Source organism: Mobula hypostoma, chromosome 12 (assembly GCF_963921235.1).
Source record: "Mobula hypostoma chromosome 12, sMobHyp1.1, whole genome shotgun sequence".
Classification (NCBI taxonomy): domain Eukaryota; kingdom Metazoa; phylum Chordata; class Chondrichthyes; order Myliobatiformes; family Myliobatidae; genus Mobula; species Mobula hypostoma.
In genome coordinates this window covers 69,360,495-69,387,518 of record NC_086108.1, presented here as the reverse complement: position 1 = coordinate 69,387,518, position 27,024 = coordinate 69,360,495, and the positions used below count along the sequence as shown (strand labels likewise).

Genomic DNA, 27,024 nt, shown 5'->3' with positions numbered 1-27,024 from the left:
TAAAGCGAAGTAAGCTTGTTGGGCTTTCCCTTTCAGTACACTCTGAAGTAAGACAACCCACTTATCCCTCGGCCAGTCCTGACTTATAGCTACTTTTTCGAAGTGGAGAAAGTACCGATCCACATCGGTATCGTCAAATGGGGGAACCAGCCTAACCTCCTGGGTCGCCCGGAACCCTCCACCTTGGTTCGGCACGAGCCCCTGCTCGGCCCTTATCTTTAACTTCTCCAGCTCAAATTCCCTTTCCCTCTGTTTCTCCTCTCTCTCCATCTGTCTGTCCCTCTCTTTCTCTTCGTGTTCTAACTGCCGTACCCGGAACTCGTGCTCGAGTCTCAGTTTTTCAAGCTGTACCTGTACTGCGTCTCCAGCAGGTTTTTCAACAGACACCTCCCCCAGCTCACCTTGGGGAAACACACCTTTAGATACATAGTGCTCTACAATAGCTCTGTGTATCTCCTCTCTCCTCATTGTCGACTTCACCTTAGCAAGATTCACCCGTTTTGCCACAGCTATCAATTCCGATTTCCTGGCATCCTCTAATGCCTCCAAGGTCGGCGCCTTTATAAATTCCTCAACCTCCATTTCTGCTGTTTGTCTTTTCTTTCTTTCGGGAATTTTAACCCAATCAATTTACTCCGTCCCAAATTTAGCGTTCAAAATCGCGGACGAGAACCCCACTTATGTTACGTACCCCGTAACTGGGTTGCCAAACCAGCAGAAATGGATCACTCAGTTGGAGTCTGGAGTACTAGAACTAAGAAAGTTTTATTACAGAAACAAGCAACACAGTAATCGAAAGGATAATAAATGCAACAGTTCAGTGATGATAAACACACATGTGCACAGAATTAAGATAACAGCATCAATCAAGCTCTATCGTTGTCTAGGGGTAAATGACCAATTTCAAAATGACTCAAAGTTCAGTCCAGTTTAGTAGTTCAGTTCGCAGTAATCGTTGTCATGGCGATGGACAAGGTGGGGAAGAGAGACATAGAATAGGAACAACTCATCATTCAGCACAGCTTCACTCACAGACCAGCGAGATGGCTCACAAACAGCATTTGGGCGGGTCCTTGGTGATGTCACCTGAGGTCACCGACTGTGACCCCTCCTCCAGATGCGGTCGATCCTCTGCAGTGAACCCGGCACCCAGGCAAGGGCGGACACACACCGGGTTCCCGCTGATCGTACCTTTCCACCCTTGTCGTTGTCTGGGACTTCTCACCCACTCGTGAGAAGCGCACCGCTTCCAGGGTCTCGTTACCTCGGGTGGCGTGTGTGTCTGTCTTAGCGAACCTGTCCCTTTTTATCCCCCTGCTGGGGTATCGCCTGTCCATCACTTCAAACAGTTCAGGCTTCAAAGGGGGGAGCCGCTCCAGACAGCTCTTCCTCCCACATCCCTTCATTACACATCTCCAGACGCTGCTCCATTGTTCCTTATCTCTCCTTCCCCTGAGGGCAGGTGGCAGACCAACTGCTGATGCCACTGATGCTAGCCCAGGCCAGCAAACATCTTAATTTTATGTGTATTCTCGTAACACATTATATAAAAACTCTTTGCCCTATAAATGGCTGATAAAATTTGAACAGCACTTCCTGGAAAGCAACTGTACAAAGGAAAGAGTTCATTCTTATACTCACTACAAACTGACAGTGGTGACTTGGGGTGACGTCTCTGTCTTGCCTGTTCTGATCAGCCCAAAGAAAAATGGTTGTGAACTTGGAAAAGAATGAATTGTGAGGATTATTGCAGCTTATGTCTTATTTTAATCTCACATTATTTTTTTAAAAACTAATCACTCATTTACCTGCTGTTTACTGTTTCAGCCAGCACATGATCAGGTATGACCATTACCTGATTCCAAATGCCTTACTGGAGCACGGTCTTCTTTGCATGCAAGAAGGCAGGAATGATGAGGCAGTCAAATTTCTGGAAAGTGCAAAGTAAGAATCTAAATATTATTTTATAACATGAAGGTAAAATTCAAGTTATTCTATATCCAGAAAATATAATTGAAATATATGTACATATTTGCATGTGAATCCTTGGGCTAGGTAGCAGAGAACTATCTCAATACTCTAGCACAGCCTATCATACATAGAACACATCAGTATGCTGCCATGAGGTTGTCATAGCTTGTTGTGTGATCTCGAGTTCTCATTGTATGAAGACATAGAACCTGTACCATCAGATAAATTAAAATTAAAGACAGCAGAAGCTAGTAAACAAAAGATACTGGAAGCACTCAGTAGGTCAGGCTGCTTCTGGGGTAATAAAAGAACATGCCCGAGACACTTTGGTCACAACTGAGGAAGAGTGAAAACTTAAGTTTTCATTCACAGAGAGGAGGAGAACTGAAAGTACATCTCTGATAGGATGAGACCACGTTGCAGTTGGAAGCACTAAGTGTCTTCCTATGTATTTAGTGTTGCTGATAGCAGGGCTGTGGGACATGCCTAACAAGCCCAGCTATACTAATACAGAAAGAAAAGCTGGGCGGTAATGGCAGAAAAATGACTGGCAGAAACGGCTGGTTCTGATACCGGAGCTCCAGAGGCTAAAATGCATCTGGACACTTTGCAACCTTCCAGACTCTCTGTTGAATTCTCCAACTCTACATAGCTCATTCTTTCAGTCTGTATCAGGACCTTTAAGTAAGTTAACAGAATTGAGCATCGGCAAAGAAAAGGCATGGCAGAACTTTTGAAACACATCCAGAGAGCATCAGAAATTTTTCATGGCATTACTCTTTGATATCCTATCTTTATGAGTAAAATTCAGATAAGTTCTACTAGGGTAATCTTTTTCTAAATACATGTTGTGGGAGTGCATCTGAATAATGTACACGACTGATCTTGCAGTAGCGTGAGTACAGTGAAACCTCAACAGATTGACCACAGAGTTGAGGCAGGTTGGGTCAATTAGTGTAGGGCTGCTGTTTCCCCTATCTGGAACCAAGGCTCACTGCCTTAAAATAAAGGTTGGCCATTGAGGATAGAAGAAGTAAATTTCTTCACCCAGGGAATGATTTTTGAAATTCTTTACCCAAGGGAATTTTTTGATGTTAGATCACCATGTATATCAAAACTAATGTACCTATTCAGTGTTGACTTTGTATTGAACCTAGCTTTACTTGGATTCAAGCAGCACTTTCTTCTTAAAGTTACATTGATGCTTTTCGAGGAAGTTGCCCATAGAATGGTATTTGAATGTTCTTTAGAACAAAGCAATATTAAAAGTCAATATATAAAAATTAGGCATTTAAAAGCCATTGTCAATCCAGTACTGGTAGGTAAAACTGATTAATTTTTTAAAAATATTGCTCTCAATTAATTTCTAGTTAGATTGTGCCACAGTAAAGAGACTGTTAGCAATTTCATTAGAAGTAGAAACTTTTCAATGTGTACCACTTGGGTATCTGAACCGCATACTTGAGCTCCCTCTTTTTACTGACTTTCATGTTAGTTTTTAGGCTGGGTGCCTTTCCGCATGCTGTTTGTAAAACCAGTACAAAACATGGGGTTTTTGGGGTTCTAACATCTAACTTTCATTCATTCTTTGGGCACTCCTGCACTCCTCTGCTTTTGTGAATGATTGTGAAGAAAAAGAATTTCAGGATGTATGTTGTATACATTTCTCTGACATTAAGTGTACCTATTGAACCTATTGAAACATGGCAGAAAATAGAGTGTGGTGAATACAGTTTGCATTTAAAATTTGAGGATTTGAAATGCGTATACTGATATTGCAAAAATCGCTTTAATTAAAACAATGTAAACGCGTGGAAAATCAAACTACATTTAATAGTCATAGAACAATAAAGCACAGGACAGGTCCTTCAGCTCAACAAATTCGTGACAGCAACATACACCCCACTCAACTAGTTCCAATTTCCTGTGTTTGGCCCTGCCCGCCACATACCTATCCAAATGGTTCTTAAATAATAGTATTGTACCTGCCTCAACCACTTCCTCTGGCAGCTCATTCTGTATACTTGCCACCCTGTACATGAAAAAGTTTCCCCTCTAGATGCCTTTTAAATCTTTGCCCTCTCACGTTAAACCTAACCCCGTAGTTTTGGACACCCTACCCTGGGGAAGAGACTGTTACCATCCACTTTACGTATGCCTCATAATTTTAAACACTCCTATAATATTGTCCTTCATTCTCCTGTGTTCCAAGGAAATAAAAACCAACTTCTCCACATAACTCCTGCCTCCAAGTCTTGACAACATCCTTGTAAATTTTCTCTGCATTCCTTTTAGGTTAACCATGTCTTTACTGTAAAAGGGTGACCAAAACTGTACACACGACTCACCAACAACTTGCACAACTGCAGCATAATGCCCAGTTTCCATATTCAGTGCCCTTGACAGATAAAGGAAATAGTCTATACCTTTGTTCCTTCTAGCAAAGTACATGACCATACACTTCCCTACTGTACATTGTGTTTCATCTGCCACTACTTTGTCCATTCTCTTAATGTAAATCCTTCTGCAGCATCTCTGTTTCCTCAACACTACCTGTCTCTTCACCTATTTGTGTATCTATTGTCCACAAGCTTGGCCTCAAAGCCATCAATTTCAAATCATTGACATACATATAACATGAAAAGAAGCACTCGTCATGGGCAGTCAATCAGAAACACCTTTTATTCCCACTCTTTGCCTCCTGCCAATCAGCCATGCGAGTATCTCTCCAGTAATACCATGGGCTCTTATCTTTATAAGCAGCCTCGTATGCTCTCCTTTGTCTGTCCTGCCTGTTATTTTCTCAAGGAATTACAATGGATTTATCAGGCAAGAATTTCCCTTAAGGAAACCATGCTGACATTGACCTATTTTATCATGTGCCTCCAAGTACAATTAAATCTCATCCTTAATAATAGACTCCAATATCTTCCCAATCACTGAAATCAGGCTAACTGACCTGTAATTCCATTTTTTCTGCCTCTCTCCCTTCCTAAAGAGTGGTATGAAATTTGCAATAATACGGTCCTTTGGAACCATTCCAAACTCTTGTAATTCTTGAAAGATCATTACTAATGCCTCCATAATCTCTTCAGCTACCTTTTTCAGAACCTTGGAGTGTAGTTCGTTTGGTCCAGTTGAGTTATCTACACTCAGACCTTTCAGTTTCCCAAGCACTCTTCTCATTAGTAATAGCAACTACCGTCACTCCTGCCCCATGACCCTCTTGAATTTCTAAAATACTGCTAGTGTCTTCCACAGCAAAGACTCATGCAAAATACTTATTAAGTTCATCCACCATTTCTTTATCCCCTGTTACTACCTCTCCAGCATAACTTTCCAGCAGTCCAATATCCATTCTCGCCTCTTTTGCTCTCAACATCTGAACAAACTTTTTGTATCCTCTTTTATATCATTGGCTAGCTTACCTTCATATTTCATATTTTCTCTCCTTATGGGTTTGTAGTTGCCTTCTGTTGATTTTTAAAAGCTTCCCAATCATCTAACCTAAATAATTTTTGCTATATTATATGCTCTCTTGCTTGTATGCTGTCTTTGACTTCCCTTGTCAGCCACAGTTGTCTCATCCTCCCTTTAGAATACTACTTCGGGATGTACTTGGATCTGAGTTGCGCCCAGAAACTCCAGCCACTACTGTTCTGCCATCATCCCTGAAATGGCCCCTCCTAATCAACTTCGGTCATCTCTTCTCTCGTGCCTCTGTAACTCCCTTTACTCCATTGTAATACTGAAACATCTGACTTCAGCTACTCCCTGTCAAACTGCATGGTGAATTCTATTAGATTATAATTACTGCCTCCTAAGAGTACCTTTACCTTAAGCTTCCTAATCAAATCTTGGTCAATCCACAACACCCATTCCAGAATTGTCTTCCCCTAATGGGCTCAAGTAAAAGCTATTCTGAAGAGCCATTTCAGAAGCATTCTACAAATTCCCAGTCTTGGAATCCAGAACCAACCTAATTTTCCCAATCAACCAGTATTTTGAAATCCTCAGGACTATCGTAACATTGCCCTTTTCACGTGCTTTTTCTATCTCTCATTGTAATTTGTATCCCACATCCTGGCTACTGTTCAGAGGCCTGAATAACTCCCATTTGGGGCTTTTTACCTTTGCATTCTCTACCCATAAGGATTCTACATCTTCCAATCCTATGTCATCTCTTCCTATGGATTTGATTTCACTTTTTGCCATTCCAGCCTCTGTTTACCTGCTTATTCTTTCTTTTTTTTTGCGTGTGCCTGCATGTGTACGTCCGTGATGATGGATTTTTCATGGCTCTTTTACAAGGCACAGAGCGAGAGAGAGTGAGAGAGAGACTGTGTGGCGAGCCACTCCTCTCACAGACATTTCAGAAGCTTCCACTCTCACTCCTGATATGTTGACCTTTCAGTAAAAGCCATTCCAACTAACAACCAGCACTTTGATACAATGTGAAAAAATAATTTAGAATAAATACAGTATTTCTTATTGTTTGATTGGATGGAGATACCTGAATGTAATTAGCAAATAAATTATATGACTGAGGAAGATGATCATATAATGGTTAGGTACTATATTTTAAGAAACAAAAGGAATGTCATTGAGTCCTGGATACAGGAGAAGGTAAAGCTATTAACTTTGAGTGTAAGGAATTGGTTGTGAATGAAGACTGAGGAGCAGAAACTGTTTTCTTCAGAAGAGACTTTGAGATAATTAGAGGTTTTCATGACTGCCAATGGAATTGTTCACATCTGCAGATCACTTTGTTGTATCATTTGGAGGGGCAGACCTTCACAATGAAATGATTCTGTATTACTAAAATTATAAGCTATATTACATGCCAAAAGACATTGCTATGACTTGAGCATAGGATGTTATTGCAATATATAGGTCTCTCTTCGTCACAGTATTTGTTCTACCGTGTAATTGTAGTTATTTAGCTAAATGCATTCAGACTATTCAAATAATCTGGAGAATTTACAGCAGATTACTTTTATTTGTTTAGGCAAGATTACAACAATTACTCAATGGAGTCAAGAACACATTTTCGAATCCAAGCTGCTCTTCTCAAGTTGAAATCACACACACAAAATGGGAAGAAATCATTACTGCCTTCTTTATAAAAGATGCTTAAATTATCCTGGCAAAACACCTATGAAATCCACATTGATTTTTTCCCCCTTGCTCTGAAGAATGGTACATTTGCATTTACTGGTAATCTTTGTGAACTTCTTTTGTGATTGAGAACAACTTCAACTGGGTTCTCAGGAATTATAAACACAACTGGTTTACTTTGGTTCAGGGAGTAAATTACTGGTTTAGTAATTTACGGTAATGTTATTTCTAAATAAGTGTCTTTGTAAAAATGTAAATACATTATTTCACATGCAAATAGATTTCAGTTATTAAAATGCATTACCACATAGCACTCATTGACCTCCAAAAGATACCCAAGAATATAAAGATGTAAACTGCTTGCATTTCAATAGAGCAAATAACACACTTTTCATTACCTTTTTATTATCAGTTGCAGTGTCCAATGTGCTTATATCCTGTTTCAGCTAGTAAGGTGTCTTTAGTGAGTGGTTTGCATCTATTAAAATCAATTATCTGATGTGTCAGTTCATGTTGAAGGTGTTTGAAAAATATTGTGAAGAAAGTGATTGACGCATGTGTGAACAGTGGCAACTTTTGATTTTATTGTTAAATTTGTTGCTTATGGAAGGTTTTACATGCGATGATGTCAGATGAAGAATTTATTGCAGGAAGACTAGGCTTGCTATTCCCTTCGCCAGCAGACAAATCACATTAGGAACAACACTCCCATTAAATGGTGGGGCCCAAGTTCAAAAAAGCTTCTACATTCAACAACTTGCCATATGCATTAGGAGGTCAATAGCAATGATGAAAAAACTGAACAGTTTCATCAGGTATTTTATAGTCAGACTTACTTTCTTTCAAACTATGGGAGGTTTTAAAAAAAACTCAATCTGTGGTTGTTTTGCATCATTCTGGGAATAAAAGTTGGTTATCAGAATGTTACTTTAACCCTCTATTTCCTAGTTTAAAATATTTATATGCAAACTCATTTCCAGTACCATTGTCTGACTTGCTATTGATATAAACATACTGTAGTGACTCCCTTCCAGAGAAATATGGAAAAACTTTCATATGTCCATCTTGAAATGCAAACTTTCCAACCTGTAATAATTATTTCTTGAAAGAGGCAAATAGTTTATGGATAAACATGGAAAATACTCAAGATTTTTCTCAGAATATCAGTTCACCCCACCCCCCACAAAATACTTAATATCCTTCTATAATTGATTTAGCTGCTAGCTAATGCAAAAGTTTCATTTCCAGGCAGTGGTAGCCAACTCTGATTGAATTTAGTATTAGAGCATTGCATTATAAGACATTCAACCCAATACTCCACTTAAATTACCTTTCTTTAATTTAATTGTTATAAGAATATGAAGTATAAAATGCTTGAGGAGAACAAAACTATTTCCAGCAAGATTTTTCACCTGGCTGGAGACTTGGCTTCAAATTCAGGAAACTCTAGGATAAGTGTTACACTATAAAATATAAATTTGAGAATCCCAAGGAGCTTTTGATTTCCGTTTGATTTGGCAGCCATATTGCACATTATTCTCTTCAACACTTAAGGCAAACAAAGCCTTTGTTTGTTTAGAAGTATCTTTATGTAAATGGTTCATGCATTCAGCATCTTTGAAAGGGCAACAGAAAGACAACCATCCATTTACTGCTAACTGAAATAATGGAAATTGAAGGATACCAAACACTTTGCTTTTAAAAGAGGCAGATTTAAAAATTCTGCACTGAACATGTATCTCTTTATTATATTTATTATAATACAATGCATTGATTGCACATAAATATTGGAAAAGTTAATCTACAATCTGAAATGTCAATTCTTAAAGTGCAGCATGGGATTGGATCAATAATTGTAGAATTTGTAAATGAAATATTAGTTTTGACAGTTGATTGTGTTCTGCTGGATTCAGGACAAGAAATACTGTTTCATATTGTTAAACATTAAAAATTTAAATTTACCTTTGTCCTTGTTTATATTTACTAAGTTAACCATAATTACAGTTTACATGTAAATTGCTAATACAGTAACCTGGATTTATTTAGCTTCTTTAAAATATTAAATGTTTAGAAATGTTTCCCATGAGCAACATCTTAATATTAACTCAGCAAGGGGATATTATAAGGAGTCTCAACAAAGCAAAATTTGAAAGTTTCTGGCGTTTGAATACAGAGAAGTCGAGAAATACAGGGAAGTAATTCAGAGTTACAATCCAGCGCAGATGCCAATGATGGGGCAGAGTGTGAAGGATGCAAAATCACAGAACATAGAAGAGTACAGCACAGGAACAGGCTATTCAGCCCAATGTATGCTGAAACAGCTAAAAAGCAAATCAAAAACATCCAAACACTAATCCCTTCCACCTACACAATATCCATATCCCTCCATCTTCCTTACATCCAAGTGCCGATTCAAACATCATGTAAAAGCCCCTGCAGCACACATGAAATGCTGGGAGGAACACAGCAGGCCGGGCAGTATCTATAGAAAACAGTAAACAGTCAACATCTTGGGTGAAGATGTTGACTGGTTACTCTTTTCCCACAGCTGGCTGGCTGAGTTCCTCCAGCACTCTGTGTGTGTGTGTGTGTGTGTGTGTGTGTGTGTGTGTGTGTGTGTGTGTGTGTGTGTGTGTGTGTGTGTGTGTGTGTGTGTGTGTGTGTGTGTGTGTTTTACTTGGATTGCCAGCATCTGCAGATTTTTCTTGACTTAAAAGCCTCTAATGTATTTGCCTCTACCACCATACCAGACAGTGCATTCCTGGTGTCCGTGACTTTCCAAGTAAAAACCTTACCCCTCACGTCCCCCTTGAACCTACCCCTTCTCACATTCAATGCATGCCCTTTGATGCCAGACATTTCAACCCTGGGAAACAGGTACTCCCTGTCTACTCTATCTATGCCTCTCATAATCTTATGAACCTCTATCAGATCTCCCCTCAGTCTCCAGTGCTCCACAGTAAACAACCCAAGCTTACCCAGTCTCCTATGATAGCAGAATGTGGGGCGACCAGACCTCTACACAAAATTCCAGATGTGGCTTAACCAGAGTTTTATAAAGTTGCAACATAACCTCTTGACTTCTGAACTCAGTGCCTCAACTAATAAAAGCAAACATTCATAGGCTCTCACACATCAAAGTTGCTGGTGAATGCAGCAGGCCAGGCAGCATCTCTAGGAAGAGGTAAAGTCAACGTTTCAGGCCGAGACCCTTCGTCAGGACTCTTAACCACCTTACTGACCGGTGTAGCCACTTTCAAGTAGCGATGAACTTGGATCCCAAGATCTCTCTGCTCGGCAACACAGTTAATGATCACTATGCACTATCCCCTTGCATTTGTCCTACCAAGGTGCAACACCTCACATTTATCTGGGTTAAACTGCATTTGCCATTTCTCTGCCCATATCTGCAATTGATCAAAATGCTCTGTATTCTTTGCCAGTCTTCTCCACTAACCACAACTCCACCAATCTCAGTATCATCTACAAATTTACCAACCCACCCATCCACACTTTCATCCAAGTAATTTATAGACATCACAAAGAGCAGAGGCCCCAGCACAGATCCCTGCAGAACACCAATCATTACAAACCTCCAGTTTGAATGAGTCCCTGCAACCACTACCCTCTGTCTTCTTCGTGCAAGCCAATTCTGAACCCAAACAGCCAATTGGCTGCGGATCCCATACATCTTAATTTTCTGGATTAGCTTCCCATGAGGGACTTTATCAAATGCTGTACTAAAATCCATGTAAACAACATCCACTGTCCTACCCTCATCAATCTAGTCATTTTGTCAAAAAACTTAATCAAGTTGGTAAAGCACAACCTGCCTTGCACAAAGCCATGCTGGCTCTCCCTAATTAAGCCATGGGTTTCCAAATGCTCATTATCCTATCCCTAAAAATTTTCTCCAGCAACTTCCCTCTAACTGACGTGAGACTCACCAGTCTATAGTTCCCAGGATTTTCCCTTGTTACCTTCTTAAATAGAGGTAAAACATTAGTCACTTGCCAGTCCCCTGGGACCTTGCCTGTGGCTAGAGAGGACACAAAGATACTGGTCAAGACCCCAACAATCTCATCTCTTGCCTTCTTTAATGATCTGAGGTAAATCGCATCAGGCCCTGCGGCCTTATCCAGTGTAATACTCATTAGGGTGTCTAACACTTCCTCCTCTTGACCTCTGAACACGCCAACATATTTATATGCTCAGCATTGATCTCCTGGTCCTCCATATCCTTTTCCTTGGTAAAATACTGAAGCAAGATACTTATCAGTCATAGTCATCGTCATAGTCATACTTTATTGATCCCAGGGGAAATTGGTTTTCGTTACAGTTGCACCATAAATAATTAAATAGTAATATGTAAATTATGCCAGAAAATAAGTCCAGGACCAGCCTCTTGGCTCAGGGTGTCTGACCCACCAAGGGAGGAGTTGTGAAGTTTAATGGCCACAGGCAGGAATGACTTCCTATGACACTCTGTGTTGCATCTCGGTGGAATGAGTCTCTGGCTGAATGTACTCCTGTGCCCGCCCAATACATTATGTAGTGGATGGGAGACATTGTCCAAGATGGCATGCAACTTGGACAGCAGCCTTTTTTCAGACACCACAGTCAGAGAGTCCAGTTCCATCCCCACAACATCACTGGCCTTACGAATGAGTTTGTTGATTCTGTTGGTGTCTGCTACCCTCAGCCTGCTGCCCCAGCACACAACAGCAAACACAATAACACTGGCCACCAGAGACTCGTAGAACATCCTCAGCAATGTCCGACAGACATTAGAGGACCTCAGTCTCCTCAGGAAATAGAGACAGCTCTGACCCTTCTTGTAGACCAGTCCAGTTTATGGTCAATTCGTATCCTCAGGTATTTGTAATCCTCCACCATGTCCACACTGACCCCTTGGATGGAAACAGGGGTCACTGGTGCCTTAGCTGTCCTCAGGTCTACCACCAGCTCCTTAGTCTTTTTCACATTAAGCTGCAGATAATTCTGCTCACACCGTGTGACAAAGTTTCCTACTGTAGCCCTGTACTCAGCCTCATCTCCCTTGCTGATGCATCCAACTATGGCAGAGTTATCCAAAAACTTCCGAAGATGACAAGACTCTGTGCAGTAGTTGAAGTCCGAGGTGTAAATGGTGATGAGAAAGGGAGACAAGACAGTCCCCTGTGGCGTCCCAGTGCTGCTGATCACTCTGTCGGACACACAGTGTTGCAAGCACACGTACTGTGGTCTGCCAGTCAGGTAATCAAGAATCCATGATACCAGGGAAGCATCCACCTGCATTGCTGTCAGCTTCTCCCCCAGCAGAGCAGGGTGGATGGTGTTGAACGCACTGGAGAAGTCAAAAAACATGACCCTCACAGTGCTGGCTGGCTTGTCCAGGTGGGCGTAGACACGGTTCAGCAGGTAGACAATGGCATCCTCAACTCCTAGTCGGGGCTGGTAGGCGAACTGGAGGGGATCTAAGTGTGGCCTGACCATAGGCCAGAGCAGCTCCAGATCAAGTCTCTCCCAGGTCTTCATGATGTGGGAGGTCAATGCCACCGGTCTGTACTCAGAGGCCGCTGGGGCGCAGGGACGAGGCAGGACGTCTTCCACAGCACAGGAACCCTCCAGAGCCTCAGGCTCAGGTTGAAGACATGGTGAATTACTCCACATAACCGAAGGGCACAGGCTTTGAGCACCCTGGTACAGACACCATCCGGTCCTGCAGCCTTGCTTGGGTTGAGATGTTTCAGCTATCTTTTCACCTGTTCAGCTGTGAAGTCCACTGTGGTGGTTTTGTGTGGGGAAGGGGTATAGTCATGAGAGCAGGGTGGGGGACTGTGAGGAGGGGTAGGAGGGGAGAGTGGAATATGTGTTGGTTGGGGGCCGATAACAGATGACTCATGTGGGGTTTTAGATGCACCAGGTTGTGATCTGACCTTCCCAATGGGGGGGGGGGAGGGGAGAGGAGCTGTATGCATCCTTAAGTACCCCAATCATGTTCTCTGAATCCAAGCAAGTATTGCACCCTTTATCCTTCAGTAGTTCCACCCTCTCTCTAGTTATCCTCTCGCACTTGATGTATGTATAGTATGCCTTCTGATTCACCTTGATTCTACTTGTCAATGACGTTTCATGGCCCATCCTGGCTTTTCTAATTCCTTTCTTTAGTTCTTTTCTGGCTTCTTTATACTCACCATATGCTTCATTTGATCTAAACATCTGAAGCTTTACATACTTTTCCTTCTTGCCTAAATTCATCACCTCTCTGGAGACCCAAGGTTCCTTTATCTTTCCATCCCCATCCATCTTTCAAACCAGAACATACCTTTCCTGTACTCCGTGCAATTGATCTTTAAATACCCTCCACGTGTCTGAGATTGGCTTGCAGGAGAAAAGATATTCCCAATTAACTCTTCTTAGTTCCTGCCTAATGCCCTCGTAATTTGCCCTTCTCCAATTTAAAACTCTCCTGCAAGGACCATACCTATCCTTATATATAGCTATCCTGATAGTTAAGGAGTTGTGATCACTGTTCCCTAACTGTTCACCTTCTGAAAGGTTTGTCACCTGGCCAGGTTCATTACCCAACACCAGGTCCAGTAGGGCCCTCCTCTCACTGGATGGTCCACATATTGATTTAAGAAACTTTCCAGGATATGCTTAACAAATTCTAGTCCATCTAAACTCCTTGCACTAAAGTGGTCCCAGTTTACATTAAGGAAGTTGAAATCCACATTTCCTTAATCTGTTTACATATCTGTTCCTTGAAGTCCTGGTGGCTATAGTGGGATCTGTAATAAAAATCCCTTCAGTGTGATTGCACCCTTCCTATACCTGAGTTCTATTCTGTAATTTATTTATTATTATTATTTTATTTTTTTCTTCTAGGTTATGTATTGCATTGAACTGCTGCTGCTAAGTTAACCAATTTCACGACACAAGCCAGTGATAATAAACCCAATTCTGATTCTGAAATGGACTCACTGTCTGAACCCTCCCTGAGTGCAGCGGTGATATCTTCCCTGATTATCCCTCCTCCCCACCACTTTTTTTTTAACCTTCTTCATCTTTTCTAAAATTTCAAAAACCTGGTACATTAATCACTCATTCCTGCCCCTCTCCCATCCAAGTTTCCATGATGGCCACAACATCGTAGTTCCACGTACTGACCCATGCTCTAAGTTCATCACCTTTTACCCATAATACTCCTTCCATTAAAATATACACACTTCAAACTATCCAACCCATCACACCTACTACTTTGGTTTTGCCTTTCACTGTTTTCCCAAGCATTTACCTTCCTGCTAGAGGTCACAGAGCATAGAACTCTGAGTGTTGTAGGTGGTTAGTTATGGAATGGGGAGAAAAGAAAACAGTTTCATTACCAGGATAAGTGAGTGAGGCTTCCGTTAGTTGAGGTCAACCGTACTAGCTGTCTGAATGATAGTCAAGCCAAGATGCAAGCCGGGACAGTACAATACGGAGAGCAAAAACTGTTGTCAATGTAGCAGGCTTCCACCCTCCATACAGCTGATGAATCCAAAGGAAAAGCAGAGACCAATACAGTTTGGCCCAGCAGCACCACAGGAGTTGCCAGTCAGCATTGAACTCAATGTAGGACTGCCTTGGGGACTCCAGCTCCAGATTTTTTTTCCTTGGGGCTTACTCTGAAGCCTTCCCCATGACGGGGTATAGCTGCAAGCCAGTGGAGGTTTGAATTCAGAATTTTCCTTCTCCCAGATGGGCTGCCAACCATGGCTGACGAGCCCCATTTGCCTGAAGCGACTGATTTTAAGACGCCTCTTTGCCTGGCAGCTGAAATAGTTCTGCCACAAGTGAAGGCCAGGAGCTGGATTTGTTTGCCATAGGCCATTTGAAATACATGCCATTGGTAGTATTCTAATAGGCAGTGGAAGCTTATCCCCACTATGCACCGCATTTTCCAACCATCCCTCCCACCTTACCCCGGCTATGACAACCAAAGATCTATTTTGAGTAGACAATAAGACCTAGGAAAAGAATTAGGCCATTTGACCCAACGAGTCTGGCCTGCCATTCCAACTTCATCCCACCAGATTGAAATTTGCAAATTTCACAAACAGCAGAGGTTCAAGTAAGGGGCTCCGCAGAACACCACTAGTCTGACTTCCAGCATGAAGAAGTCCCATCAACCACTACCTTGTCTTCCATCAGCAAGCCAATTCTGAATCCAGATGGCCAATACTCCATGGACCCATACATTTTAATGTACTGGGTGGCAAAATAGTACAACCATGGCTGACAAGGGAAATCAAAGCTAATGTAAAAGCAAAAGAGAAGGCATACAATAAAGCAAAAAGTGGTGGAAAGACAGGACTGGGAAGCCTTTAAAGCCCTACAGAGATCAACTAAAAGAATCATTAAGACGGAAAAGATGATATATGAAAGCAAGCTAGCAAACATTATCAAAGTGGATAGTAAAAGCTTTTTCAAGTACTGTATGTAAAAAGAAATAAAAAAAAAGATGAAAGTGGATGTAGGGCTGCTAGAAAATGAGGCCGAAGAAATAATAATGGGGGACAAGGAGATGGCTGATGAACTAAATGAGTATTTTGCATCAGTCTTCACTGTGGAAGACACTGGTGGAAGAGAAGTGAGTGCAGTTACTATTACAAGGGAAAATGTGCTCAAAAAGCTGAAAGACTTATCACCTGGACCAGATGAACTGCACCCTAGGGTTCTGAAAGACATTGCAGTAGAGATTGTGGAGGCATTAGTAATGATCTTTCAAAAATCATTGGACTCTGACATGGTGCCAGAGGACTGGAAAATTACAAATGTCACTCCACTCTTTAAGAAAGGAGGAAGGCAGCCCAAAGGAAATTATAGACCAGTTAGCCTGACCTCAGTGGTTGGGAAGATGTTGGAATCAATTGTTAAGGATGAGGTTATGGAGTACTTAGGGAAACAGGACAAGATGGGACAAAGTCAGCATGGTTTCCTTAAGGGAAAATCTTCCCTGATGAACCTGTTGGAATTCTTTGAGGAGATTACACGTAGGATAGATAAAGAGGATGCGGTGGATGTTGTATATTTGGAATTTCAGAAGGCCTTTGATAAGGTGCCACACATGAGGCTGCTTACCAAGTTAAGAACCCATGGTATTACAGGAAAGTTATTAGCATGATTAGAGCACTGGCTGATTGGTAGGAGGCAGTGAGTGAGAATAAAAGGATCCTTTTCTGGTTGGCTGCCAATAACTAGTGGTATTCCGCAGGGGCTGGTGTTGGGACCATTTCTTTTTATGCTATATATCAAAGATTTAGATGATGGAATTGACAGCTCTGTTGCCAAGTTTGCAGATGATACAAAGATTGGTGGAGGGGCAGGGTAGTGTTGATGAATCAGGTAGGCTGCAGAAGGACTTAGGCAGATTAGGAGAATGGACAAGAGAGTGGCAAATGAAATACAATGTTGGAAAATGTATGGTCATGCACTTTGGTAGAAGAAATAAATGTGCAGACTATTTTCTGAATGGGGAGAAAATCCAAAAATCTGAGATGCAAAGGAACTTGGGAGTCCTTGTGCAGAACACCCTAAAGGTTAATTTGCAGGTCGAGTCAGTGGTGAGAAAGGCAATGCAATGTTAACATTCATTTCAAGAGGTCTAAAATGCAAGAGCAGGGATGTGAGGACGTTATGAGGTCTCACCTCGAGTACTGTGAACAGTTTTGGGCTCTACATCTAAGAAAAAATGTGCTGGCATTGGAGAGGGTTCAGAGGTGGTTCACAAGGATAATTCGGGAAATGAAAGGATTATCATACAAGGAACGTTTTATAGCTCTGGGTCTGTACTCGCTGGAATTTAGAAGGATAAGGAAGGGATCTCATTGAAACTTTACAAATGTTGAAAGGCCTAGACAGAGTAGATATGGAAAGGATGTTTCCCAAGATGCAGGAGTCTAGGACAAGGGGGCACAGCCTCAGGATAGAGAGGCATCCATTAAAACAAAGATGCGGACAGATTTCTCTAGGCAGAGGGTATTGAATTTGTGGAATTTATTACCACAGGTGACTGTGGAGGCCAGGTCATTGGGTGTATTTAAGGCAGAGCTTGATCTGTTCTTGATTGGACAAGGCATCAATGGTGCCATGGAGTGGGAAAAAGGATCAGCCATTAGTCAGCGTGGAGCGACTGAACACGCCAAATGGCCTAATTCAAAGGAAAGCGGCAGCAAGCACGATCCCCCCGCCCCCCACCAGCATCGGCGCCCACCACCAAGCACTCAAGTGTGAGCAAAGCAACAGCAAAGACACAGACTTGCAGTTACCACAAAGACTTTGCGTTTCACCTGGTTTTCAACATACCACAGGTTCTCTCTCCCCCTAAGGGAGAAAGTAGTGTCTCCATCTTCTGCACCCATGTCTTATGGGTGTGTCTCCCATGATGAACCTTGTCAAATGCATTACTAAAATTCATGTAACATTCAATCACCTTTGTCATTGCCTTGATTGAGTTTTTCCAAGTCAGTAAATCTTAACTTCTCTCATATGCTGACTGTCCCTAATTTGGCCATGTTTTTCCAAATGGTTATAAATCCTATCCCTAAGATTCCTCTCCAGTAACTTCCCTACCACTGGTGTGAGACTCATTAGTTTATTATTGCCAGGTTTATCCCCATTTCCCTTCTTGAACAATGGAACAACATTAGCTGCTCATCTGTAGCTAGAGAGGACGTGAAGATAATGATCAAGGCCCGGGCAATCTCTTGCCTCTCTTAATAACCTGGGATAAATCCCATCATTCCCTGGGAATTTAACCACTAATGTTCTTTAAGAGACCCAACAGTACCTCCACCTTTATCTCAAAATAGCTCAGCATATTAGCACACTCCACACTTAGCTTCCTATCCCCTCTGTCCCCATGGTAACTACTCATTAAGGATCTCACCCCTCTAAGATCCACACTTAGCCACAGATGGCTTAAAACTTGAGTTGGGGTCACTGTTCCCGAACTGTTCTCCTGCTGAACATCCAACACGTGGTCAAGTATGGGCCCTCCTCTCATAGGACTATCTATATGCTGGTTTTAAAAACCCTTCTGGATACACCTAACAAATCACACCCAAGAGGCCCTAGTCTTGCATTTCTGTTCATTGGTGTCCCAGTGGCTATTGGGGGGACGGGGTCTGTGGGAATAAACCCATCATAACTGCAGCTTCCTATTTTTGAGTTCCACTCATATAGACTCAGTGATTGAGCCCTCAGTTGTGTTCCCTCTTAATACAGCTGTGATATTGTCCCTAATTAATATCACAACCCTCTTCCCCCACGCTTTTATCACCTTTTCTATCTTTTCCAAAACATCAAGGCCCTGGAACATTAAGCACCTACTCCTTCCTTCTTTCATCCAAGTCTTTCTAGCTGGCTGCTGATGACTAGTGGTGTTCTGTAGGAGTCCGAGGTGGGCTGCTTCTTTTCATGCTATATGTGAATGATTTGGATGACAGAATTGATGACTTTGTGGCCAAGTTTGCAGACGATATGAAGATAGGTGGAGGGGCAGGTAGTGCTGAGGAAGCAGGGAGTCTGCAGAACGACTTAGATTGGGAGAATAGTCAAAGTGGCAACTGGAATATAATGTAGGGAACTGTATGTTGTGCACTTTGATGGAAGGAATAAATGTGTAAACTATTTTCTAAATGGTGAGAAAATTCAGAGGTGCAAAGGGACATGGGAGTCCTTGTGCAAGATTCCCTAATGGTTAACATTTGCAGGCTGAGTTGGTGGTAAGGAAGGCAAATGAAAGGTTAGCATTCATTTTGAGAAGACTAGAATACAAAAGCAAGGATATAATGGTAAGACTTTGTAAGGCATTGGTCAGACTGCATTTGGAGTATTGTGAGCAATATTGGGTCCTTTATCTAAGAAAGGATATGCTGACATTGAAGAGAGCCCAGAGGAGGATTGAGAATGAAAGGGTTAACATATGAGAAGCATTTGACGGCTCTGGGCCTGTACTCACTGGTACTTAGAAGAATTTGGTGGTGGTGGTGGGGGGAGGGGGGAATCTCATTGAAACCTATTGAACATTGAAAGTGGATGTGGAGGGGATGTTTCCTACTGTGGGGGAGTCTAGGACTAGAGGGCACAGCTTCGGAATAGAAGGATCTCCCTTTAGAACAGAGGTGAAAAAGAATTTCTTCAGCCAGAGGATGGTGAATCACTGGAATTCATTGCCACAGATGACTGTGGAGGCCATATCTATGGGTATATTTAAAGCAGAGGTTGCTAGGTTGTTGACTAGTAAGGATGTCAAAGATTACAGGGAGAAGGCCGCAGAATGGATTGAGAGGGATAATAAAACAGCCATGATGGAATGGCAGAGCAGACTCGAATGGACAAATGGTCAAATTCTGCTCACGTGTTAATTTCTAACATCATAATTCTATGTATAGATCTATGCTTTAAGTTCAACACCCTCACCCATAATACTCCTAGCATTAAAATATACACAGTTCAGGCCATACCATCTCATTGTATCCATTATCTTGCTCCTTCCTGCCTGTTCTTCCTAGTTATGACATCTACCTAACTCTTAACTCCACTTTCTGACCTGCTGCACTGGTTCCCATCCCTCTGCAAAACTAGCTGAAACTCTCAAAGTTTGCTACTGGTACTTGAGAAGGAATGATTTTAGTGAGGCTGAAGCAGGCAGAAACAATGGGCTTACAAGGACAGCCAAGTTTAAGCAACATAAGCAGACAGAGTGGGGCTGGGACACTATAAAATTGAAGGCTAACGAGAGGAGGTCTGCTAATGTGGTAGTATTTCTAATGATGAAGAAATAGTGGCCTGGTGTTCATTGGTGAGTCAGGGCCCAAAGGGTGGTAAGACGTGTCAGAAAGTTAGTGTTTGGCCTCTGCAAGGTACAGAACAGTGAGCCAGAATACAATGACACTCCCTTTGAGGCAAACTGCCTCAATGAGCATTGCCCAGTGGCACTTACATTGACAGTGAAGAAGTGTATTGAGAGGCTGTTGAAGTATATCTGCTCCTGTCCGAGTGGCGACTTGGATCTGCTCCAATTTGCCTACCAAAGCAACAGGTCTACAGCAGATGCCATCTCACTGGCTCTTTGCTCAACCTTGGAACATCTGGACAGCAAACATGCATACATCAGCATGCTTATTATCGATTACAGCTCAGCATTTAATACCATCATTCCCTCAGTAAACTTAAGACCTGGGTCTCAATACCCCAGTCCACCCATGAAATTGGATCATGGATTTCCTCACTTGTAGACCTGTCAGTTCAGATTAGAAAAAACATCTCCTCCACAATCTCCAACAGCAAAGGAGAACCACAGGGTTGTGTGGGTAAGTACAGCTCCAACATAACATACAAGTCTATTGATGACACCACTGTTGTGGGCCATATCAAGGGTGGTGATGAATCAGCATACAGAAGGGAGACTGAAAACTTGGCTAAGTTGTGTATTGACAACCACCTCTCACCCAATGTTAATAAGACCATGGAACTGATTATAGACTTCAGGAGAGGGAAACCAGAAATCCACGAGCCAGTAATCACCGGAGGATCAGAGGTGGAGAGGGGCAGTAACTTTAAATTCCTGGGGGTCACTATCTCAGAGGACCTGTCCTGGACCCATCATATAAAAATAATTGCAAAGAAAGCACAACAGCGCCTCAGGAGTCTGCAGAGATTTGGCATGTCATCGAAAACCTTGGCAAACGTCATAGATGTATGGTGGAAAGTGTGCTGACTGGCTGCATTACAGCCGGGTATGCAGACACCAATGCCTCTAGGTGGAAAATCCTACGAAAGGTGGTGGATTCAGCTCAGAACATCACAGCTAAAACCCTCGCAACCATTGAGCACATCTACATGAAACATTGTCATGGAACAGCAGCATGCATCAAAGATCCTCACCAGCCAGGCCACGCTCTTTTCTCATTGCTGCCATCAGGTAGAAAGTACAGGTGCCTAGGACTCACACCACCAGGCTGAAGAACAGTTACTACCCCTCAGTCATTAAGCTCTTCTGTGGACAAACCAATTCTGGATCCACAAATCAAGGTCCCCTAGGATTCCATGCCTCCTTACTTTCCCAATAAGCCTTGCATGGGGCACCTTTTCAAATGCCTTGCTGAAATCCATATACACTACATCTAGTGCTCTACCTTCATCAATGTGTTTCATCACATCCTCAAAAAATTCAATCAGGTTCATAAGGCACGACCTGCCTTTCACAAAGCTATGCTGACTATTCCTAATCATATTATGCCTCTCCAAATGTTCATAAATTCTGCCTCTCAGGATCTTTTCCATCAACTTACCAACCACTGAAGTAAGACTCACTGGTTTATAATTTCCTGGGCTATCTCTACTCACTTTCTTGAATAAGGGAACATCTGCAACCCTCCAATCCTCCGGAACCCCTCCTGTCCCCACTGATAATGCAAAGATCATTGCCAGAGGATCAGCAATCTCTTCCCTTGCTTCCCACAATTGCCTAGGGTACATCTTGTCCAGTCCCAGAGACTTATCCAACTTGATGCTTTACAAAAGCTCCAGCACATCCTTTTTCTTAATGTCTATATGCTCAAGCTTTTCAATCTGCTGTAAGTCATCCCTATAATCGCCAAGATCCTTTTCCATAGTGAATACTGAAGCAAAATATTCATCAAGTACCTCAGTCATCTCTTCCGGTTCCATACACACTTTACCACTGTCACACTTGATTGGTCCTGTTCTCTCAGGTCTTATCCTCTTGCTAGTCACATACTTGTAGAATGCCTTGGGGTTTTCCTTAATCCTGTCCACCAAGGCCTTCTCATGGCCCCTTCTGGCTCTCCTAATTTCATTCTTAAGCTCCTTCCAGCTAGCCTTATAATCTTATTTTTGAAACTTTTGTAAGCTCTTCTTTTCTCATTGACTAGATTTTTTTTTAAAACAGCCTTCGTACACCACAGTTCCTGTACCCTACCATCCTTTCCCTGTCTCATTGTAATGTACCTATGCAGAACACCACACAAATATCCCCTGAACATCTGCCACATTTCTGCCATACATTTCCCTGAGAACATCTGTTCCCAATTTAGGCTTCCAAGTTCCTGCCTGATAGCCTCACATTTTCCCTTACTCCAATTAAACGTTTTCCTAACTTCTCTGTTCCTATCCCTCTCCAATGCTATGGTAAAGGAGATAAAATTGTGATCTTATCTCCAAAATGCTCTCCCACTGAGAGACCTGGTACCTGACCAGGTTCATTTCCCAGTACCAGATCAAGAACAGCCTCACCTCTTCTAGGCTTATCTACATATTGTGTCAGGAAACCTTCCTGAACACACCTAACAAACTCTACCCTTGCTCTAGGGAGACGCCAAAATATTTTTGGGAAATTAAAATCTCCCACAACAACCCTGTTACTATTACACCTTTCCAGAACCTGTCTCTCTATCTGCTCCTCGATGTCCCTGTTACTATTGGGTGGTCTATAAAAAACACCCAGAAGATTTATTGACCCCTTCCTCTTTCTAACCTCCACCCACACTCATAGACAATCCCTCCATGACCACCTCCTTTTCTGGAGCCGTGACACTATCTCTGATCAGCAGTGCCACACCCCCACCTCTTTTGCCTCCCTCCCTGTCCTTTCTGAAACATCTAAAGCCTGGCACTCGAAGTAACCATTCCTGCCCGAGCCATCCAAGTCCCTATAATGGCCACAACACCATAGCTCCAAGTACTGACCCATGCTCTATAAGCTCATCAGCTTTGTTCATAATACTCCTCGAATTAAAATAGTCACATCTCAAACCATCGGTCTGAGAGTATCCCTTCTCTATCACATGCCTATCCTCCCTCTTGCACTGTCTCCAAGCTTCCTCTATTTGTGAGCCAACCGCCCTTCCTCCGTCTCTTCAGTTTGGTTCCCAACCCCGAGCAGTTCTAGTTTAAACTCTCTCTAATAGCCTTTGCAAACCTCCCTGCCAGGATATTGGCCCTCCTCGGATTCATGTGCAACCCCGCCTTTTTGTAGAGGTCACGCCTGCCCAAAAGAGGTCCCATTGATCCAGAAATCTGAATCCCTGCCCCCTACTCCAGTCCCTAAACCACACATTTATCACAAGATTACTACCCTTGAGGCCCTGCTTCTCAGCTTCTTTCCTAAGTCCCTGTCGTCTGTTTTCAGGACCGCCCCTCTTTTTCTGCCTCTATCGCTGGTACCAATATGTACCATGACCTCTGGCTGTTCTCCTTCTCACGTCAGGATATCAGGGACTCGATCAGAAACACACCGGACCCTGGCACCTGGGAGGCAAACTACCATCAGTATTTCTTTTCTGCGTCCACAAAATCGCCTGTCTGACCCCCTAACTATAGAGTCCCCTATTACTGCTGCCTTCTTCCTTTCGCTACCCTTCTGAGCCACAGGGCCAGACTCTGTGTTTCCCCAAGGTAGGCCGTTCCCCCGACACCCCCCCCAAACAGTACTCAAAGAGTACTTATTGTTAAGGGGTACTCTCTAGTGTCTGACTCCTGCCCTTCCCTCTCCTGACTGTTACCCACTTATCCGTCTCCCAAGGCCCCGGTGTGACTACTTGCCTATAGCTCCACTCTATCATCTCCTCACTCTCTCTGACCAGACGAAGGTCATTGAGCTGCATCTCCAGTTCCCTAACCCGGTCCCTAAGGAGCTTCAGCTCGACGCACCTGGTGCAAATGTGGCCGTCCAGGAGGCTGGGAGTCTCCAGAGGACCTCCCACATCTGACACTGAGTACAGAACACCAGACTCACAGACATATTTCCCGTTTCTATTCCTCACAGGTAACATAACTCGATTCGACCCGTTATGGCTGAAGCCCAAATGAGCCAAAGCTCTCCCACTCCACCTCAGATCATTCTGTCGACGACCGCTCCACTAGGCAGTGTCTCCCTTTTATGCCTGAACCTTCCCCGCTATTCAACTCACGAATGGTGCGCCAGTTATATCCGCTGATAGGCCATGTACAATGGACTAGCACTCTTGAAGCTCCCTTCTTAAATAACTGCCACCGACCTGCGAGAAATCCCTCTCGGTAAAGCTCTGTTGACGCCGCTGATGGACTCCAGAGTCTAATCATCCATCCTTGATTTTGGATGGTATCACATGCAAATTTTCCAAAGTCCTGGGAGACACCATTCCCAGAAACTAGATGAGCCTCAAATACTGTATAATAGCTGCAATGACAGGGCAGAGGTGTACGATACCAAAAAGCCTTTCCACCAACCATAAAAAGGACAAGCACGAGAGTCAGCTGGAATGATATACTGTGTCCGGTGCTCCCAGTGCGGCCTACTATATATTGGTGAGACAATGACACAGACTGGGAGACCGTTTCGCTGAACACCTACGCTCTGTCTGCCAGAGAAAGCAAGATCTCCCAGTGGCCACATATTTTAATTCCACATCCCATTCCCATTCTGATATGTCTATCCACGGCCTTCTCTACTGTCAAGATGAAGCCACACTCAGTTTGGAGGAACACCTTATATTCTATCTGGGTAGCCTCCAACCTGATGGCATGAACATTGACTTCTCTAACTTCTGTTAATGCCCTTCCTCTCCTTCTTACCTCAACCCTTATTTATTTATTATTTTTTCCTTTTTTCTCTCTGTCCCTCTCACAATAACTCCTTGCCTGTTCTGCATCTTCCTCTGGTGCTACCGTCCCCCTTTCTTTCTCCCTAGGCCTCCCATCCCCTGATCCTCTCCCTTCTCCAGACTTGTATCCCTTTTACCAATCAACTTTCCAGCTCTTAGCTCTATCCCTCCCCCTCCTGTCTTCTCCTATCATTTCACTTTCAAATCTCTTACTATCTCTTCTTTCAGTTAGTCCTGATGAAGGGTCTCGGTCTGAAACGGCGACTGTGTTTCTTCCTATAGATGCTGTCTGGCCTGCTGTGTTCCACCAGCATTGTGTGTGTGGTGTTAGGGACCTTCACCATCCAGGACACACCCTCTCATTACTGCCATAAGGGAGGTGGTACAGGAATCTGAAGACGCACACTCAACAATCTAGGAACAGCTTCTTCATGTCCATGAAGATTTCTGAGCAGTCTATGAAGCCATGAACACTACCTCACTATTTAGCACTTTTGACATTTAGTTTATTTCTTATTGCAACAGTTTTTTAAAAAATGTATTGCACGGTGCTGCTGTCCACAAAACAGATCTTACACGTTAGTGACAAAGCTGATTCTGATTGCTATCCAGGTAAGAGAAGTGTAGCTCCAACTGCACATTCAGTGTCAGCAGCATCCAAGATGAAACAGCCACCTTTATTGATAATCCTTGCATCACTACATTAAGCATCCATTCATTCAGGCTGCTGCCTGTACCATCTACAGTACAAAATCACTCAATTTACCTAGCCAGGCTCCTGCTGCAACATCTCCCAAAACTTTCCATAGCCAAAGTTCTCCAAGTTTTACATCACCCTGATTTGAAAATGCATCACTGAGTCTTCTTTGTCACTGGGTTTTAATCTAGTTTCTCTAACTAACAACATTGTGGGAGAATCTTCATCAGGATAATAGCAATACTCAATAGTAATTCAAATGACTTGCCATGAATACAGATTCTGTTAAAAATAAATCAAGAAATAAAACAAAACTGATATTCACAGCCACATGTAGTCTTTCTCTTAATGGGCTATATTGCTCAGGTTTGCAACATCCCACAATGATCAAGATTTTTAAAGATGAGTCATATTTGCTGAACCATATTGGATTTTCTTTCAGAAGATTCAAATTAGGTAGCCTACTGCAAAGTGGCCACATGCAGAGGTGCAAGAAAGTTTGTAAACCCTGTAGAATTTTCTCTATTTCTGCATATGACCTGAAATGTGATCAGATCTTCATACGTCCTAAAATTAGATTAAAAGGAACCCAATTAAATACCCAACACAAAAAAATTATACTTGTTCATTGAGAAAAATTATCCAATAAGTATTTGTTGGAAAAAGTATGTGAACCTCTGCTTTCAGTGTGATCCCCTTTTACAGCAACAACTTAAACCAAATGTTTCTACTAACTGCTGATCAGTTCTGCACATCAGCTTGGAGGAATCTTAGGCCATTTCTCCTTACAAAACTGGTTCAACTGTGGGATGTTTGGGAGCTTCCTTGCATGAACTGCTTGCTTCACATCCTTCATATTTCCATAGGATTACAGTCAGGACTTGGTCACTCCAAAACACAAATTCTCTTCTTTTTAAACAATTTTGTTGTTGATTTACTCCTCTTTCGGTTCTTTGTCTTGTTGCATTGTTCAACTTCTATTAAGCCTTGATATTCTCCTGCAAAGTGTCATTACAATTTTGAATTCATTGTTCCCTCAACGACTGCAAGCTGCACAGGCCTTGACGCAGCAAAGCAGCCCCAAACCATGATGCTCCTTCCACCATGCTTCACAGTTGAGATGAGGTTTTGGTGGTGGTGTGCAGTGCCCTTTTCCCTCCAAATATAGCAATGCACATTTCTGCCAAATTTTGTACCATCTGTCCACAGAACGTTGTCCCAGAAGCGCTATGGAACATCTAGGTGGTCTTCTGCAAACTTCAGATATGCAGCAATGTTTCATTTGGAGAGCGGTGGTTTCCTCCATGGTGTCCCTCCATGAACAACATTCTTATTCAGTGTTTTTCTTATAGTGGACAAATGAACAGAGACTTCAGCAAGTTCAAGAGATTTCTACTGTTGCTCTTAAATTCTTTTTCACCTCCTTCAGCATTGCATGTTGTGCTCTTGTTGTGATCTTTGCAGGATGCCCACTCCCAGGGAGAGTAGCCACAGTACTGAATCTCCTCCATTTGTAGACAATTTCTCTTACTGTGGACTGATGAAAACTCAGGTCTTTAGAACTGCTTTTGCAGCCCTTTCCAG

The 27,024-nt window shown here is 42.6% G+C and overlaps 1 protein-coding gene across 2 annotated transcripts in view; it reads left to right on the top strand.

Annotated features, from left to right (window-relative positions):
• Window positions 1–27,024, top strand: part of ttc39a (tetratricopeptide repeat domain 39A) — a 138,177-nt gene that overhangs the window by 82,742 nt on the left and 28,411 nt on the right. The window contains exons 17-18 of one of the 2 annotated variants that reach the window (XM_063064336.1): window positions 1,828–1,944; window positions 6,980–9,748. In XM_063064336.1, coding sequence (XP_062920406.1) covers window positions 1,828–1,944; window positions 6,980–7,097 — 235 coding nt within the window. In that variant the 3' untranslated portion in view covers window positions 7,098–9,748. Of the gene's footprint in view, window positions 1–1,827; window positions 1,945–6,979; window positions 9,749–27,024 lie in introns of those variants that run through there. The other variant, XR_010019921.1, reaches the window with a different exon arrangement.